The following is a 15,833-nucleotide window of genomic DNA, read 5'->3' as shown; positions in this document are numbered from 1 at the left end:
GAAAAAAAAAAAAGAGAGAGAGAAAAAAAAATGAGGCTCTTTTCAATCTGCTTCTGGAATTTATTCCCTAAAAGCTGACTTTGCAGGCCTGAAGAGCTCGTGTTACTCTAAACAGAGCTCGAGTATTCCTCTCATTGTTCGAGGCCACTGGTATTGCCCTTCCTCAGCCCATTGCCTGCAGAAATAACAAGAGGCTCAAAGGGAGCGCCCTGCTGGGGCTGTCAACAGCTCGCTCGTCCCCTGGGAAGCCTCTGGCATCGGGCACCTCGATCCAAGGCAAGGTTCGCCAGCGGGAAAGTCGAGTTAATGCACAAATGGGAGAAGGCTGCGGGAGGGGAGAATCGGGTAAACATTAGGGTTGGAAAAGAGCTCCAAGATCATCTGGTTCAACCATCACCCTGTTATCAATGTCACCCACTAAAACGTGTCTCAAAGCACCAGGTCCAACCTTTCCTTGGACACCCCCAGGGACGGTGACCCCACCACCTCTCTGGACTACCTGTTCCACTGCCTGGCTACTCTTTTTGGGAAGAAACGTCTCCCCAAAAACCTCAGTGAGTCCAGGCGTGCGGGAGCCACATCTCAGCGTGCGGTGCACCGGGGCTGAGATGCTGTGCAGGGAGGATGCTCCCCAGCCTCCCATTTCGATTTCTCCCCTAACCTCGGGTTCGGAGCAGGTTAAATCCTCCGGATTCAGAGGGGATGAGCTTGGAGGCGAGGGGAGGGGAAGGGAAAGGGCGCTGAGAGCCCTTCCGCGGGTCCTCCCCCCCCCTTTTTTCCTTTCCCTTCCCCTCCCCTCGCCCCATCCCTGTCCCGCCCTTTGCCCGGAGCCTCCCCAGCCCGGCCTCCAGTGGCTGAGGACGGCGGGGGGGAGTTGTCCTCCTGCCCGCCCCCTCGGAGGCGAGGCCCCGGCGCTAGAAAGAGCGGGCGGCGCGGCGGGCGGCGGCAGTGCGCGGAGCGGCAGCGCGCAAGGGCCGGGCCCCGCCGGGGGGGGAAGGGGGTGGAAAATTTAAAAAAAAAAAAAAAAAAAAAAAAAAGATTATACATCTATTTATAGGAGGGTGCTGAGCATGGCTCTGGATTTCCTCGCGGGATGCGTCGGCGGTGAGGCTAAACATAATAAATGATATGGATATAAAATTAAAGGATGGGGGGAAAAGGAAAGGGGGTGGCGTGTTTTGAGAGCTGGGAGGGGGGGAATGATAAATGTTGTGCCCCTCGCCAAGCCGGGTTTGGGTACGGGGAGGGAGGGGAAGAAGCGCCCGTGGCTTCCTGCAGCGAGGGGGGGCGGCAGCGAGCGCTGGGGGGGCTCCGGGAGCTGCCCCCCCGCGGGCCGTGGTGGAGGGGAGGATGGTGGAGGCATCGCGGGGCTCACCCTGCTCGCCCCCCTGCTTGTGGCCTCCCCTCCTTCCCCCCTTTCTATTTTTAGCGGCTGGGAAATCGCGTGTTGGATGGGGGGAGCCACGTACCGGGTTTGCTCGGTTGGTCGCGGTGCTCCCCTGGCACCGGGATTTTTTTTTTGTCTGCTCAGCACAGGTCTCCCTGTGGCCTCGCTGTCAGCGGTCAGAAGCGGGTTGGACTTCTTTTGGTTTGGGCTCACAGCAGCGTGGAGCTAGCAGAGCCCTTGCTTTAGCCGGTAGCTGTGTTTTCCTGGCTGATAGGCCTGCATGTAGCTTCCAAAAATCCCTTCGGTGCTATAGGAAGGCAAAGACAGCCCTTCTGCAGGTGCCACTGACCCATCTGGAAAGGCACCGGGCAGAGAGACAGCTATTTCTTCCTTCTTTAGAGGCGCTTCCGGGTTTTCTACGCTTCCCCAGAGCAGGGTGTTGATGAAATAATTTGCTTTAGGGGCAATCTGCAGTTTCTGCCCCCTGCGCTTGCCTTAGACTGAGGCCAGGACCTGCTGCCGAGCATCCCGTGTGACGTGGCGCTCCCCACAGTCGCACAGCTCGGTCCCTGCCTGGAGCTCCCAAGCTTGCCAGAAGCATAAAGGCAGCTGGTACTGGCGTGAGGGAGCACACCGTAGGTGTCCTGCCTCCTGGCCTGCCCACCACGCCGTGTGCTGCTATCCCAGCAGGGAGCTGGGACTGCTGGTCACAACCATGCTGTCTGCTTTGTTTCAGGTGCTGCCGGAGTGCTTGTCGGACACCCCTTCGACACCGTCAAGGTGGGTTGATGACAAAATATTTTTGTCTCTAAGTAGGAAACTTGATGTTTTTCCAAGGAGCCGGGGAGGAAAAAAAAAAATCCCCAGATGTTGTAGCAGCATAAATCTGTGATTGAAAGCTTGGAGCAAGCCTCTGGAGCTATGGTTCATAGACTTGTAGCCTCCAGCCCTTCAGAAGCGAACAGATTCCCTGTATGTATGTATGATTCAGCCCTGTAACATGACCAAACGTTGGCCCAAACCACAAGTTCGTCAGTGCAGTAACATCACGGCATTTGAAAACAGGATCTTGCATTTAACTTCATTTTATTCAAAGCTTGCTTTTCTGCAGCCCTTCACCACTAACTGATAGAACTGCCTCTACCCGCACTTGTAACTCCAGCCTACTTTGTCACTAGATGGAAAGCTTTATTTCGTTTCCCCCGAAGCTCTGCTGCTTACTCCTCGGGCATTAATTTGCTACACTTAGCCAGTGGGTGTAAGTGGGCAAAAATCCACAGCATGATGCTTGTCTGGGGCCTTTTTTTTTCCCTTTAGGTATTGCATATGTATCTCTGAGGTGTTGTAATATACGTATTCTGTAACTTTCCAAGTTAAAATCAATTCTCTGTTAACTGCATGCATTATGCATACTAAGGGTAGCTAAGGCCTGCTCAAATATATGACTTTTGGAGGATTTTAAACCTCCTGAGGCCCTTCAGCCAGGATTTCCAGGGGCCCAAGCCCATTTTTCAGAGCAGGATGATGACTAAAGTCACTTTTTGGCAGCCTTATCTAAAGTCTCTGACTGGAAGAATAGACCAAGGGATGCCAGTATGCTCACTGCTAAGCTAACAGCAGATCACTTGACTGCAGCACACAGCATGCCACCCGCCGTGGCTATATTTGGAATGCCTCTACCTTACTGAATTTAGCTGTGCAAAGGGCTGATAGTATTACAGGGGTCATCACCATGTTATGTTCCCTAGCCACGTGGGTGAATCGATGCAGAAAGAACAGATTTTCCTAGCAAGTGGATTTTAGTCCTTGCTAGTCAAGTGCAAGCTGCTCAAATAGTTAAAGACTATATGTATGTTTCTGACAATGTTTGACTGTTAAGTAATTGGGTTGAATTAGAGTAAATATTTTCAGGAATGGTGCTATCCAGACTTGCATACTTTTTTTCTGGTGGTACAGGGACAGCTGTCTCCTCTCCCCCCATCCTGGCCAGTTTTACATGCTTAACTTTCAGTGATGGGTCACTTCACTGAAGCCAGCAAAACTGCTAAAACATTATGCTCAGGCTAAAGTTAAGCGTGTGTGGGGTTCTTTGTTTGTTTTTAAAGTGGAACAGCTTATACTGCATGAAACTAAACATTTAAATGACTGCAAAACTGGGGCTCCCATGCTAGTTCTGGCAGATGTATTAATGCAAAATGGATGTGTTGGCTTAAGACAAAGCATCTTGCTGTACAGTAGAGCAAAGCAGTTTGTTTCCAGATGACTTTAACCCTTTTTATGAAATCCAGTGTGGAACACTGCTTTCATACCACTAGAAAGGATAAAGTTATCTACCCTTTGTTAGAGAAAACACTAATGTTTGTGTTGTTAGCTGGTGTAGTCACCCTGTATGTGGGAAAACTAACAATATAACCATTTATTTTTTTTAAAAAAAAAAAAGGAAAGAAAAAATGCATAAGTTGTTGTATATGTATATGTGTTAAGAATTAACTCTATTTATAGTACTGCAGTGTTTAAAGGGCTAGTTGGTCACCCCCTTAGACTTTAAATTTTTAATATAACTGAACAGTGGGAAAGCTTCTTAGATAAGCCAGAATTTTACTTCCACCCTGACTTTTAAGCTTTTTTTTTTTTTTTTTTTTTTTTTTGCCAGTGATCATGTTCCACAAGGGGGAGGGGGCTGGTGGGACACGCAGAGAGAGCTGGAGCCTGCAGGTCAGGCTGAGAAACCCGCCAGCGAGCTGATCTCAGAGCTGGCAAACTTCTTATCCCTGGTTTGTTGATGTGATGTATAAAATTGCTTTTTTGCTTTTAACTGCCTTTACTTTCTGAGCTAGGGGCTGTCTTCATTAACAGCAAAAGTGTTACTTTGTTGTAGATGAGAGATAAGCCTCATCACGGGAGAGTTACCTAGTAAGTATAGCCCAGGTGAACACTTCTGTTTCTCTCAGTCTTAATTTATTCCAAAATGTAATAGTTCAAATAAAGCTCTGAAAGACTTATGAAGCTTTTTTTCCTTTTTAGTTTTAAAGTGATGTGTCCCTCTTCTACAACTATGACATGGAGGGAGCGGGGTTTAAATATCCCTTTAAAAATGAAAATAAAAATGTAAAGTCTTATTCTGAACCCTCTTTCTGGTATGCATTTCTCACTGTATGCACTTCCACACACAGTGGCTGTAAAATTGAATTTCAGGCAAACTGTTGTTGAGGTCTTATCCACAACATGTCCTTGGAAGAAACTTCCATTGTTCAAACAACTCTATTTCACACATCATTAATTGTTTGGACTGTTAGAAGGTTTTGTTTTGTTTTTTTCTTTTTTTTTTTTTTTTTAGTCTTGAGTACCTCTGTGCAAGTTTTTAGCAATGTGAAATTACAGTATGTTACTATTGTACTTAAACACTCGGTAACAGTGGTTTCAAATAAGACAAACAAAATAAAAGAACACAATGATTGTTGGCAGATTAGTAGAATAGACAGTTAACCTTTGTAATTGATTCATCCCTCCTATATGTATACTCACTAAATTACAACTTGTTGAAGTTAGTATTAAAACACAAAGTTTCGTACGTGTTCATTGTCTCATCTGGCAGCCTGTAACTATGGTGCCAGTTTGCACCCTAATGTGGTCATTATTGTTTAAAGCAAAGAGCTGTTTTTCATTCTTAGGCCTGATGTGTCAGTACTTAACTTTCTGAATATTTAATTCTACAACATTACAGTTGGTCAATATTTCACATATCATTTACATAAAGATAGTATGCCACTAGGAAACTCAACCTATATACAGACTATCTATGATAATTCTAAACTGTTAAAGATAACTGCACGAAAAAGTAAGAAGGTTCCTAAGCTGTAATTATTTCAAAGTTTATACATTTGAAAGTCACCTGATTTTACAGCTGGGGTTTGAAATAAAGCAATAAATTAAATTGAAATTAGGAATAAAACCATAAATGAAGTAAGACCTACATTTTGTGCAGTTCTGACTTGTTAAGGTATATGACTTTGCTTATGGGTCTGCTTCTTGAGCAGTTTTTTAAAAATCCACTACATCCTCCCCCATGACTTTGAATTAAAAAAAGGATTTATTTTACTTGAATTCTACTCTAAGCTTACTCTCAATTTCAATTCTAAGATGTTTTAAAACCTTTTCCATCTTGGAAGACCCAAGGTGATCTCAGCCTTAGAGTATGGCTAACATAAACTAATGTGCATGCTAAAAGGACACTAAAAACAAAAGTTTAGATTTACAAAACATGAAATGACATTGTAGTAATGTCAAAAATGCTGACACTATTTTTTCCCTTGAAGAAAGCTAACCTTAATAGGGACTTCTGATAAACCACATCCCCAGATTGTTTCTAGACCCACATCATCTTATTTCATTGTGGTGGTGTTGGTTCTGTTATTATTTTAGGCAAAGGGGGATAAAAAAGAATTTAAAGTCAGGAATTCCTCACAGAGACCTAGTAATCCCTTCTTTTGTTCAAAATAAGAGTCTTGAATTTTTTTTTTTTGCCCTGGAGTTGCAGCAGCAGTAAATGGTTGATAAGCATCTTCTCAGGAATATTGCAGCCCTCCAAGCTGGAGATGAAAGGCAAATATCTAACTTCACCACTCCAGCGAAACCAGCTTACTGAGTTGATTGCAGTGCAGAGTTTTGGATGTACTAAGTAACTTTGAGCCTTTCTGTTTGTTGAAGTGTGCTTAAGGCAAATTAGCAGGAAAACCTGAATTGGACTTTCACATTAAAGGTTAAAGAAAGACCTAGAAAATGTGACTGTCTCCTAATGTCATCAGAAACAGTAGCATCATCTGTCCAGCAGGCCATCCCATGTCAGTTTCAGGAAAGTTAACTTACTACAAACATTAAAGGCTTGAAACAGCCACACCCTTGCAAATTGTTTGCTTTCAGCAAGTTAAAAAAACAGACTTAAGATTTAAAGGGAGGAGTGACTTTTTATTATTTTCCTTAAGCAACTGTAAGATATCTTGTCTCTTCCCATCTAACCTCTGAAAAAAAAATCTGATCTCAGTGAAGGGCCCCAAGCCCAGTAGCCAGAAACACTAGGTGTGTTGTTGTTGAAAGTTTCCAGCCTTTTAAATCATCCCTATTTCATGCTTGACTTATAAATAATTTATTATAAAATGCTATCAGGTTTGTACAGATATTCCTTAGTGTGGACAGAAATATTCTTGGCAGCTAAAGAAAGCACTTCTTGTAGTCACGATGGGAAAATCTGAAATTCTAGAAAACAGCGTACCCTGTTGTATTTCCAGATACCGGTTTTCTAATTTTCACAATAAGTTAATAACCCTTCTCCCTTCAATTTTTTTTTGCCCCCTGCCCCTCTCCAAATAATTATAAACACTTACAGAATGTTTTTAAATGATTTTGCCACATATGGCATTCCAGTGTCCAGCCTTTGCTCTTGCATATACATTTCTATAGCAAATCTCCATACAAGTCACTAGTTTACCAGTTAAGCTGCTCTTGCCATACACATCAGTATCTCATACAACTTTTTATAGGTTCGCCTACAAGTTCAAAATGTAGAGAAACCTCTCTACCGTGGGACCTTCCATTGCTTTCAGTCCATCATAAAGCAAGAATCTGTAAGTATGAAGTTAATGCTTTGTGTATTTTGAAACTTCATATATATTTTGTATGAGAAGGGAAGGAAAGCTGCTCAAAAAACCTACAAATATAGATCAAGATAGATCATAGATCAAGAGAAGAGCATACTCTGAACCTCACATGACCACAGTGCAGATACTTTAGTCTTAGCACGTAACTTTTCCATCAGCATTTTCAGGCTTGGTAACTTAAGTTTAGAAGTTCACCAGATAGTAAGTTGGAAGTTTAAATTTAACATTAACATTGAAAAGTTAACTTTTAAATAACTATATATTTGAATAACTAATTTCCTGAGAATGCAAGCAATGAGAAAAGAAAATGGTGTGGACTTTTTTGTGGGCTTTTTTTTTTTTTTTTTTTAAGCTTTAAGACCATAACTAAAAGGTTGACTTTGACATTTGTACCACTAAAAAACATTTAGTTGTTTGTGTCCTAGGCAGTGATGTACAAAGCAAGATTAGACTGATCTTCTGGCATTGTTGGGAAGTTAGAGCACAAGTAAGAGCCAGAAAGGACATTTTCTGCACAGTTTCAGGAGGCTGTCAACACTACTGTTAAAAAGTTTTTGTTTTTTTTTTTTTTCCTTCTTCCATCAGGCTTTTGGACTTTATAAAGGTATTGGGTCACCAATGATGGGACTTACCTTCATTAATGCCCTTGTGTTTGGTGTACAAGGAAATACCCTTCGTGCCCTTGGCAAAGACACTCCTCTGAACCAATTCCTCGCGGGGTCAGCAGCAGGGGCTATTCAGTGCATCATCTGCTGCCCCATGGAGTTGGCAAAGACAAGAATGCAGCTACAAGGAACAGGTGAATACAAACTAAAAACGAAGAACTATAAAAATTCTCTGGATTGTTTGATCAAAATCTATCGAAAGGAAGGGCTGAGGGGCATCAACAGGGGCATGGTCTCCACATTAATAAGAGAGACTCCAAGCTTTGGCTTTTACTTCTTGACCTATGACTGCATGACCAGGTATTTAGGCTGTGAAGCTGAAGACAGTTACGTTATTCCCAAACTGCTGTTTTCTGGAGGGATGTCAGGGATCGTGTCCTGGCTCTCCACCTACCCCGTGGATGTGATCAAGTCCCGGCTCCAGGCGGATGGCGTCGGGGGTGTTACACAGTACAACGGGATCCTAGACTGTGTCAGGAAGAGCTACCACGAAGAAGGCTGGAGGGTCTTTACAAGAGGCCTTACTTCTACACTTCTCCGTGCTTTTCCTGTCAATGCAGCTACTTTTGCTACTGTCACTGTGTTCCTAATGTACATGAGGTCGGAAGATGACCTTCGGGAATGTGAACCAGGTCCGGTAATCCAGCAGCCTTCCAGCCTGTGAGCACCACCTGTTTGTTCTTGACCCAAAGCCCAGCTGGTTTTTAACTGTAAACAGTCGATCCGCACAAGTAGTGTAAATGTATGCTACCTGTATAAAGAATTCCTAAATGTGTTAAATTAGGATTTCATCTCATTACTTGTACAAACAGCATCCAGCCTTACCAAGGACTTAATATCCTGTAGTAGCCAAGTAAGACGGGGACCTGCCTTTAGAAAGTACTGTACAGTTGTGGCTCCAGAAGAGGATCTGGAGAATCTCAAAGTACCAGGAATCAGGTTTTCTTCCACCCATGTTCTGAATGACTGAGCTGAATTGAATGCAAAGATGTCTGCAGAAAAGAAACGCTTCTTGTTTGTAACAGGAGTAAGTACAGGCCTCCAATGTGAGATAGGGGGAAGGAGGAAGTTAAGTGTTAGAGGCATTTTGCAGGTAACCCTGAACTGTTTAAGACATGGACTAGCATTCAGCTAGCCCTGTTGTGTTTTACTTTTCCTCTGCTTTTAAGTGTCAGGTTTTTTTAGTAGCATCATTGTTCATACTGGTTTGCTAAAGAAATAATTTGCTTCTAAGCCAATCCCTTGCCTTTCAGCTTTGAATAAATATCTTAAGCACAAAGATAGCATTTGCACTTATATGCAGATGTGCCTTTACATTTCAAGGCTAGTAAGGATTTAGGGAAACTCAAAGCTATCCAGATCAATATTATCAGCCTTCACCTCTACTTCTTGTTTGGCAGGTGCACAGAGCACATTGCCTAGTTTCAGACCAAGCAGACTGTTCTTTAAGTTAATGCAACTTTGTGCCACCTCACCCAACCTGCAACCTAGCCGCCAGTGATGTACAGAAGTCAAAAGTCCTACCTGTGTTGTTGCGCAAAGTGTTTGTGGGTGTAATGTTAGCTTAGCAGCTTGAAGTACTGTGGAAATACATACACCTGTAGACCTGGAGGTTTCCTACCTTTCCAGAAAATAGGGGTGCGTCTGTAATGGCTGGTGTTCGATACACTTGCATTATGCTTTTAAAGAATACTGATGTCTATGTATTTAGTTACAGTGCTACTGGAAAGAAGATTGAAAAGGGTTTTGTAGATTTTCCTTGTTACATGAATCCGCTGTGATTTATTTTGTAGTAGTCTGTTCAAGAGGGATTGCTTTCGAGCTATGAACAGCTATTTAGTATTTGAAGGGAGAACTACACATATTTGGCACAAATAGCCAGGAGAAAGGAGTGCATGCGGGTTGAAAAATGTTCTAAAAATGTATCAAGCTAGGTCAGTAAGTACAGCTTCTTACACTTTCAGATGGGACACGTGCAATATGTGTTTAATTTAAATGGATTTTTTTTTTCTAAAGAAACCTTATTTCATAGCATTTTGCACTGTAACAAAATATGCTGGAGAAACCTGTAAAACTGGTATGTCTTTTTATACCTTGAAGGTATGTTGGGTGTTTTAGTGCCTACTTGCACTGAGATTCAAATTGAATGTTAAACCTGTCTACTAAGCTGCACATGCACAACTCACAGCAAAGACCATTTACACCTTTGTACAGCAGTCTGGAATGATTGTATATAAAATTGAGGGAATAAATTTGTAAAAAAAAAAAAAAAAAAAAAGTTGATATCAGTTCTTTAACCTCTTATGTTTTATTCAGACATTTCCTTGTTTTAAATCTAGCTGTCAAAAGGGTGGGTTTTCTGGCTTTTGCCTGAAGAAATGTTTTCTCCATCTGCCTTTCATGCACCCCTGGGAACGAAAGCATCCCGCTCTGGCTTGGAGCACATCAGGTAGCTGAAGCAAAGATGGAAAATTGCCTCACCTGGCCTCTTCAAAATGATCTTTTCAGCAAGTACCTCACTTGAAGCTGACAGAGCTACAAATAGAACAGCCCTGCCTTTAGAGCAGGCAGTGTGATGGGTCCAAGTGCCCTGCATTTATTTGGTCTAAGCAGAGTTGAACAGCACCAAGGCTACACAACTGCTGCAGGAAAGGCTAGGGTCCCTGCACATTCATAGCTGTCAAGTCCAGGTCTGAATCAGGTGTGGTTTTGTTTCTAGCTCTTCAACATTTCCATGTTCATTTATGTTTTCAGGGAATTTTAACAAAAACCATCAATACTGGAGGCAAGGAAAAAAAAGCCATGCAGGAAAGCAGGATGTGGTTACAACCGATAAAAAAAAAATCATTGCTAATAGGAAGTTATATCAGGGACTGGCTCCCTCATTGGTCTTTTCATATAAATGAAAGAAATCCTGTCAAAGCATCAGAAGAGGGAAAGGCCACCCCTTCCCCAGCTAGTCCTGATGAGGTTCTAGTTAAGCACATTGTGTTCTCTCAGCAGGAGCAACAGCTTTGAACTGTGGAACAGAAACAAATACTTGGAATAAGCAACGAAGTATCTTCAGAAAGACAGCCCCTAGAAGGCAGTCAACTCATTAAATCAAAAAGGCTAAACAGCATTTTACTCACAGTATTCACTAAAGCATTCTTTACAGAAATCCAACCATATGGAACTTGAAGGAAATAATCAGAAGCAGGCACTGGAGATTACTGATACTGCGTGATGAACAAGTTTTAAGGAGAGGGTAGAAGCCAGCTTTCAACCTAGTCTGATGTCAGCTGCTTGAGATCTGTGCTATTTCAAATATTTAAGTCAAGCTAGAAATAGCTTCAGCCTTTTTAAACACAGTTCAGTTCCTTCCTACCAGAAGTTTGACACGTCGGCCCATTTAACCAAGTCAGAACTGTTTTCTGCCTCCCCAGACACTCCCACAAGCATCGTGGCACTGGGTGGGAGAAGCTCCTCAAGAACAGAAGGGAATAGAAAGGTAAAACTCAGTGAAAGGTAACCTACCACCAAGTCCTACAGCTTTACTCTTATGATCCACCCCGTAGCAGGGTGGGTTATACAAGTCTTCCAACTTAGAGCCACAAATAGGTTAGTATAGCAAATCTGAGCTAAAATTCCACTCTTCTGTCTGTCACCATAGAATTTGTATTTTTATTTGTCCTCTATACCTTGACTTTCTTTTCATCCATTAAGCATCTCACTACTTTTTCAAGTGAACTATAAAAAAAGTAAAGTGATATGAAAATGTGTACATTGCAGATACAGGACAGGTAGCATATTGGGAAAATCATTAAGATTTAAATAGGAAAATTGACCTTGCAGAGAATGGAAGTGTTTGTTCTGTGAAATTAAGCATATTTACTATCATGCTGGAAAATACGTGTTAACAGCTGTTGTTATAGCCAGACTTTTGATATGTACTTAGTTAAAGAACAACTTAAAGCCTAGAAGCTTGCCAAATATCATTAAATTAGCGGAAAGTGCAATGAAACCTCTTTCCTACCAGAGAAGGAGCCATGGAAAATAGAAACTTGCTGAAGGCAACATACTATGGTATGTTGATTGCAAGCACTGCAATCGTGGAGTGAGATGAAGGATATAAAGGACCATCTGACTCTGGGAAGCACAGAACATGGGGGAGGGAAACACAGATTCTTGCTGGGTAAAACATAGTGGAAATAGGTTTTGAAATCCTGAGTGAGATGACTGCTTGTTTCCATGCTCAGTGTTCAGGATGTTACGCATGTTCATGGACACTGGAGGAGGAAAGCAGAAGAAAATAAGCTATTTTCATCCTTCTCGTGCAACTATTTCACAGTCTGTATCACTGCTGTCCTCACTGATTATAAAAATAACTTGCAACTAATAGCAAGCAAAAAAAAAAAAAAAAAGAAAAAGATTAAAAGAGAAATCAACATAATATGCATGATAACACAAATGATATGCAGTAAAAGCTTTGTCTACTTCTGGGTTATCAGTTTTCACTGATTTGACCTAGAATGTGATCTTAAGCTCCACAGTTTGATCAACAAGAAATAAAAGCAAGCAAGGCAAGGTTTGTTGTGAAAAATAATAGCCTATAAAAATTCAGAAGAGGAAGAAGTGTTGCTAGAGCGGTTTCGCTTGGCTGGACTGAAGTTGGCATGAAAATTAGCTGAAAAACAGAGCTCCTGCCCTGCCAGAAGGTCAGAAATACCAAATTTGACTGTGAGATAGAGGAAAGGCTGGCCTAAAAGCACTCACCTCACTGAGCACACTCCACACAACACACTTGCTTTCAGTAGCTGCACCTGGCTCTGAGGAAAGTCTGGGAAAGCTGGCTGGCGGCGGGCAGCTGCTATCAGGCCAGGTAGGCCACAGCCTACTTTTGGGTAGCCCCTAAGGGTAAGTTTGGCTAGGGATGACCCAACACACTGTCCCAGAAGGACACAACGCACGGTGTCACCCCCTCACCCCCAAACACACCAGGATTTGCTCCGGTTCTCCCATGAAGGTTATAAAGTGTTTCTCTCCACGGGGAAAGCTGGCATGCAAGACCCTCATCCTTCCGAAAGGTCCCCTTCTGAGAGAAGCACTGTTGTATTTTCACCTAAGGATGAATCTGCAACACGTCATTTTCCAAACGGGCTAGGAATAAAATTCAAGTTTAGTAACTTCAAGGAGCTAAGTAAAAGTAACTCTTACCCCCATTTTCTCCAGGCAGAAGTTCCTCTTGTTTTCTCTGCCTGCTCAGAAAGGAGGGACTATGCAGTTTCAGTGTACACTCTTGGGGAGTGGGGAAACAAAACAAAACAAAACACATACCCAGAACCAGATGCACTTCCCATAGCCGTTAAGTGTGTTAGTTCAAAGCCTAATGCTCTTTGGACTAATGTTACAAAACTTCTCTTTTAAAGAAAAAAATTCTCTATCCCTAACCTATGCAAGAAAGAAAACGAACAAAAAACCCAACCAACACGAAACAACAATAAACAAACACAAAAGAGCTCACATGACAAAAAACTAAAAACCTGCCACAGTATTATTCCTTACAATGCTGTTCCACACAGCAATTTTTTGTAAGTCTTTTCAACCTATGGGAGTCATTGGATTCATGTAAATCCACTGGAGGTTCAAAGCACTGGGTACCTCACTATGGGATTAACATTACAGATAATTAGTTACACCTTTGCCATGTGTGGGGGGCTTCAGCTCCATTAATATTGACAGGGAAAAAAAACAAAAAAACAAAAACAACAACACATTAATAATCTAGTCTCATACCCTTAAACTGATATGCAAGAAATTTTGAGACGCTTTAAAGAAAACAAAGGTATTTCAGTGAGTCTTGGTTCTTAACCAGAATTCATATCCAAAGGCCAAATCTTCTGTTTTGCTGGGAAAAAGAAATGTGTTTTAACACAAGCTGCCTGATGCCCCCTGCATGAGGCAGTCACTAATTTTGCAAGCCAAATTTGCTATTGGCAACACTAGCGAGGTCTCTCGCGAGCATCTTGCAGCTCTGAAGGACAGCTGACTTTATGAGCCATTAAATCACTCCATAAACCCTGTAACAGCAATAAAACAGGGTTTTCTTACTCTCCTGCACTAGTGTGTGGGGAACTTACTTTGACACTGTTATGTTCAAGACACCCTACACACAATTTTGCTCACAGATTCTGTGATTCACAGGGGCACCCTGACACTGCTTTGTCTGCTGGTACAAACTCACAATTGACAGCCCTCTCTTGGCAAACTGTTATTCAGGAGTATCTATACAGACTAAAATAAAGCATCAACATAGATGCTACTTTCAAGCCAATTAGAGGGAAACCACATTTAAACCCATGAGAACACTTAATACAGAAGTGGCAGCAAGAGAACCACCCAGAAGTCCTGCAAGGACTCCAGGGGCTCTCTGCCTCTTCCCTGCCCTTCCAAAATCAGTATTTCTACAGAATTTCAGGTTTGCTGCTGAAGGGTTTCCGAATTACACAGGAACCCGGTGAGAACAGCAATTCACAAGAGGAACCTTACGTCCACATCTGAATACACAATAGAGAGCAAAGCCCGTTAGAAGAAATGGTATCCAACCAGCAGCCAATCTTAGTTTTTCTGTCAAAAGGAAAGTAAGACTTCAGAAAAAAAAAAAAAAAGAAGAAAAAAGCACAACTGGAGTTGTCTAAACAACAATTACTATAAGTAAATTTACTTATTTGCCTAAAGTAGCAGAAAATACATAATTTTGCTTAAGGGAAAGTCAGGACCTGAAAAAAAAAATAATCAAAAAGCACTTCTGAACTGCTGAATCTAAACTGCTGTGCTTTTTCCAAAAGAAAATGTAATGTTCTAGATTACTTCTACAAAAGAGATTAAAAAAAAAAATCAAGCAAAACTACCTTAATAATACAGTATTGTGAATATACATGAAGTTGCCTAAATTGATGCAATTTAGGCAAAAAGAAAGAAACTAAGGGACCACAGATTAAATTATTACATTACCTTACAAAATGAAGCTAGTAGCCATCCAGGTGGCATTTAAGCATCACCGTAAAGCCTTTTCCACTACTGGCCTTTTTCAACTTGACACTAGATCCATTCATAGATCAAAACAAATACTGAATCTCCTGACAATTCAAGCACATATATTCCTCCATTAAATTTTGAACCTTTTTGGATCACTGCTTACAGTGTTCTGCAGCAGGGTCTCACAGTCTCCCTCAAGTCACTCACATTCTTTCACCCTAGGACTGCAGAAACAGGCTGACGGAAAAAGTTATTTAATTTTCCTAACTAGGAAGTGTTACTTTTTAACTATGCCATTTACACAACTATGAATAATTGTACTTGATGCAAATCCACATTTCTGTTTCTGCCTGCAAATCTTACTCCCTACTTTCAATTAAAAATCCAACACGAATTCTTAAGCTTTCAAAAGACTTGTTGATTTCTCCACAGCATTAAGCAATATAGAAATAATTCTGCAGTCACTAAAAAGTCAAAGCTTAATGCTGACACAAACCATTGTTTACTTCCCTTGTCCTCTCAAGCCATCGTAAGGCAGGCTTAAGAGAGGTGTACTACGGCTGAAAAGTACTGAAGAACCACATTTCCAATAATGCTATTCGTCACATGCTATCCTCGAGTCTGGTCATCTTAATTTATTAGAAAGATTAATTGTTTTCAGTCTTTTCAAGGCATACATTGATAGTCTCTTCTGCGAGCATCTTAGGGCAACTGATGACAAAGTGGTAATATCTTTCATTGCCCCAGTCACTCCACTTCATCTAGCCCTTTGTAGCTTTTTAAAGCTTCAATAATTTTGCCAATTAACTAATGCTTCTTTTCCTAAATCCCTGGTAGATGAAAAAGCCAAGAGAAAGGAATTGTTTGCCTTTAAAACTACATTATTGCTGACAACCTATGTTGTTTGGAAATATGTTTGGATATAGCTTTTTTGATTAACAATTTGGGGCCATGACATAAGAAATAAATGATGTGTTAGACTGTACATTCAACAATGAACTTTTTGGTCCAAAATGTCAAGTGCAAGTGCAGCCACAGAGAATAATAAAGGAGATACCAATTCTGTTTGAAACACTAAAGTGAATAAATTCTTAACAAAGCTGTACCTGG

The 15,833-nt window shown here is 41.6% G+C and overlaps 1 protein-coding gene across 1 annotated transcript; it reads left to right on the top strand.

Moving 5' to 3' along the window:
• The first annotated feature begins 986 nt into the window (after positions 1-986).
• SLC25A29 (solute carrier family 25 member 29) lies at positions 987-9,954 on the top strand. The gene is made up of 4 exons (XM_084288145.1): positions 987-1,104; positions 2,124-2,167; positions 6,925-7,008; positions 7,627-9,954. Exons 1-4 carry the CDS (start codon positions 1,071-1,073, stop codon positions 8,368-8,370), a joined length of 906 nt encoding a protein of 301 aa, XP_084144271.1. The 5' UTR covers positions 987-1,070; the 3' UTR covers positions 8,371-9,954.
• Positions 9,955-15,833: the final 5,879 nt, after the last annotated feature.

This window comes from Netta rufina (assembly GCF_964035555.1).
Source record: "Netta rufina genome assembly, chromosome: 5".
Lineage (NCBI taxonomy): Eukaryota > Metazoa > Chordata > Aves > Anseriformes > Anatidae > Netta > Netta rufina.
Note: the sequence above shows the minus strand (reverse complement) of the source record. Positions and strands in the feature narration are given on the sequence as shown.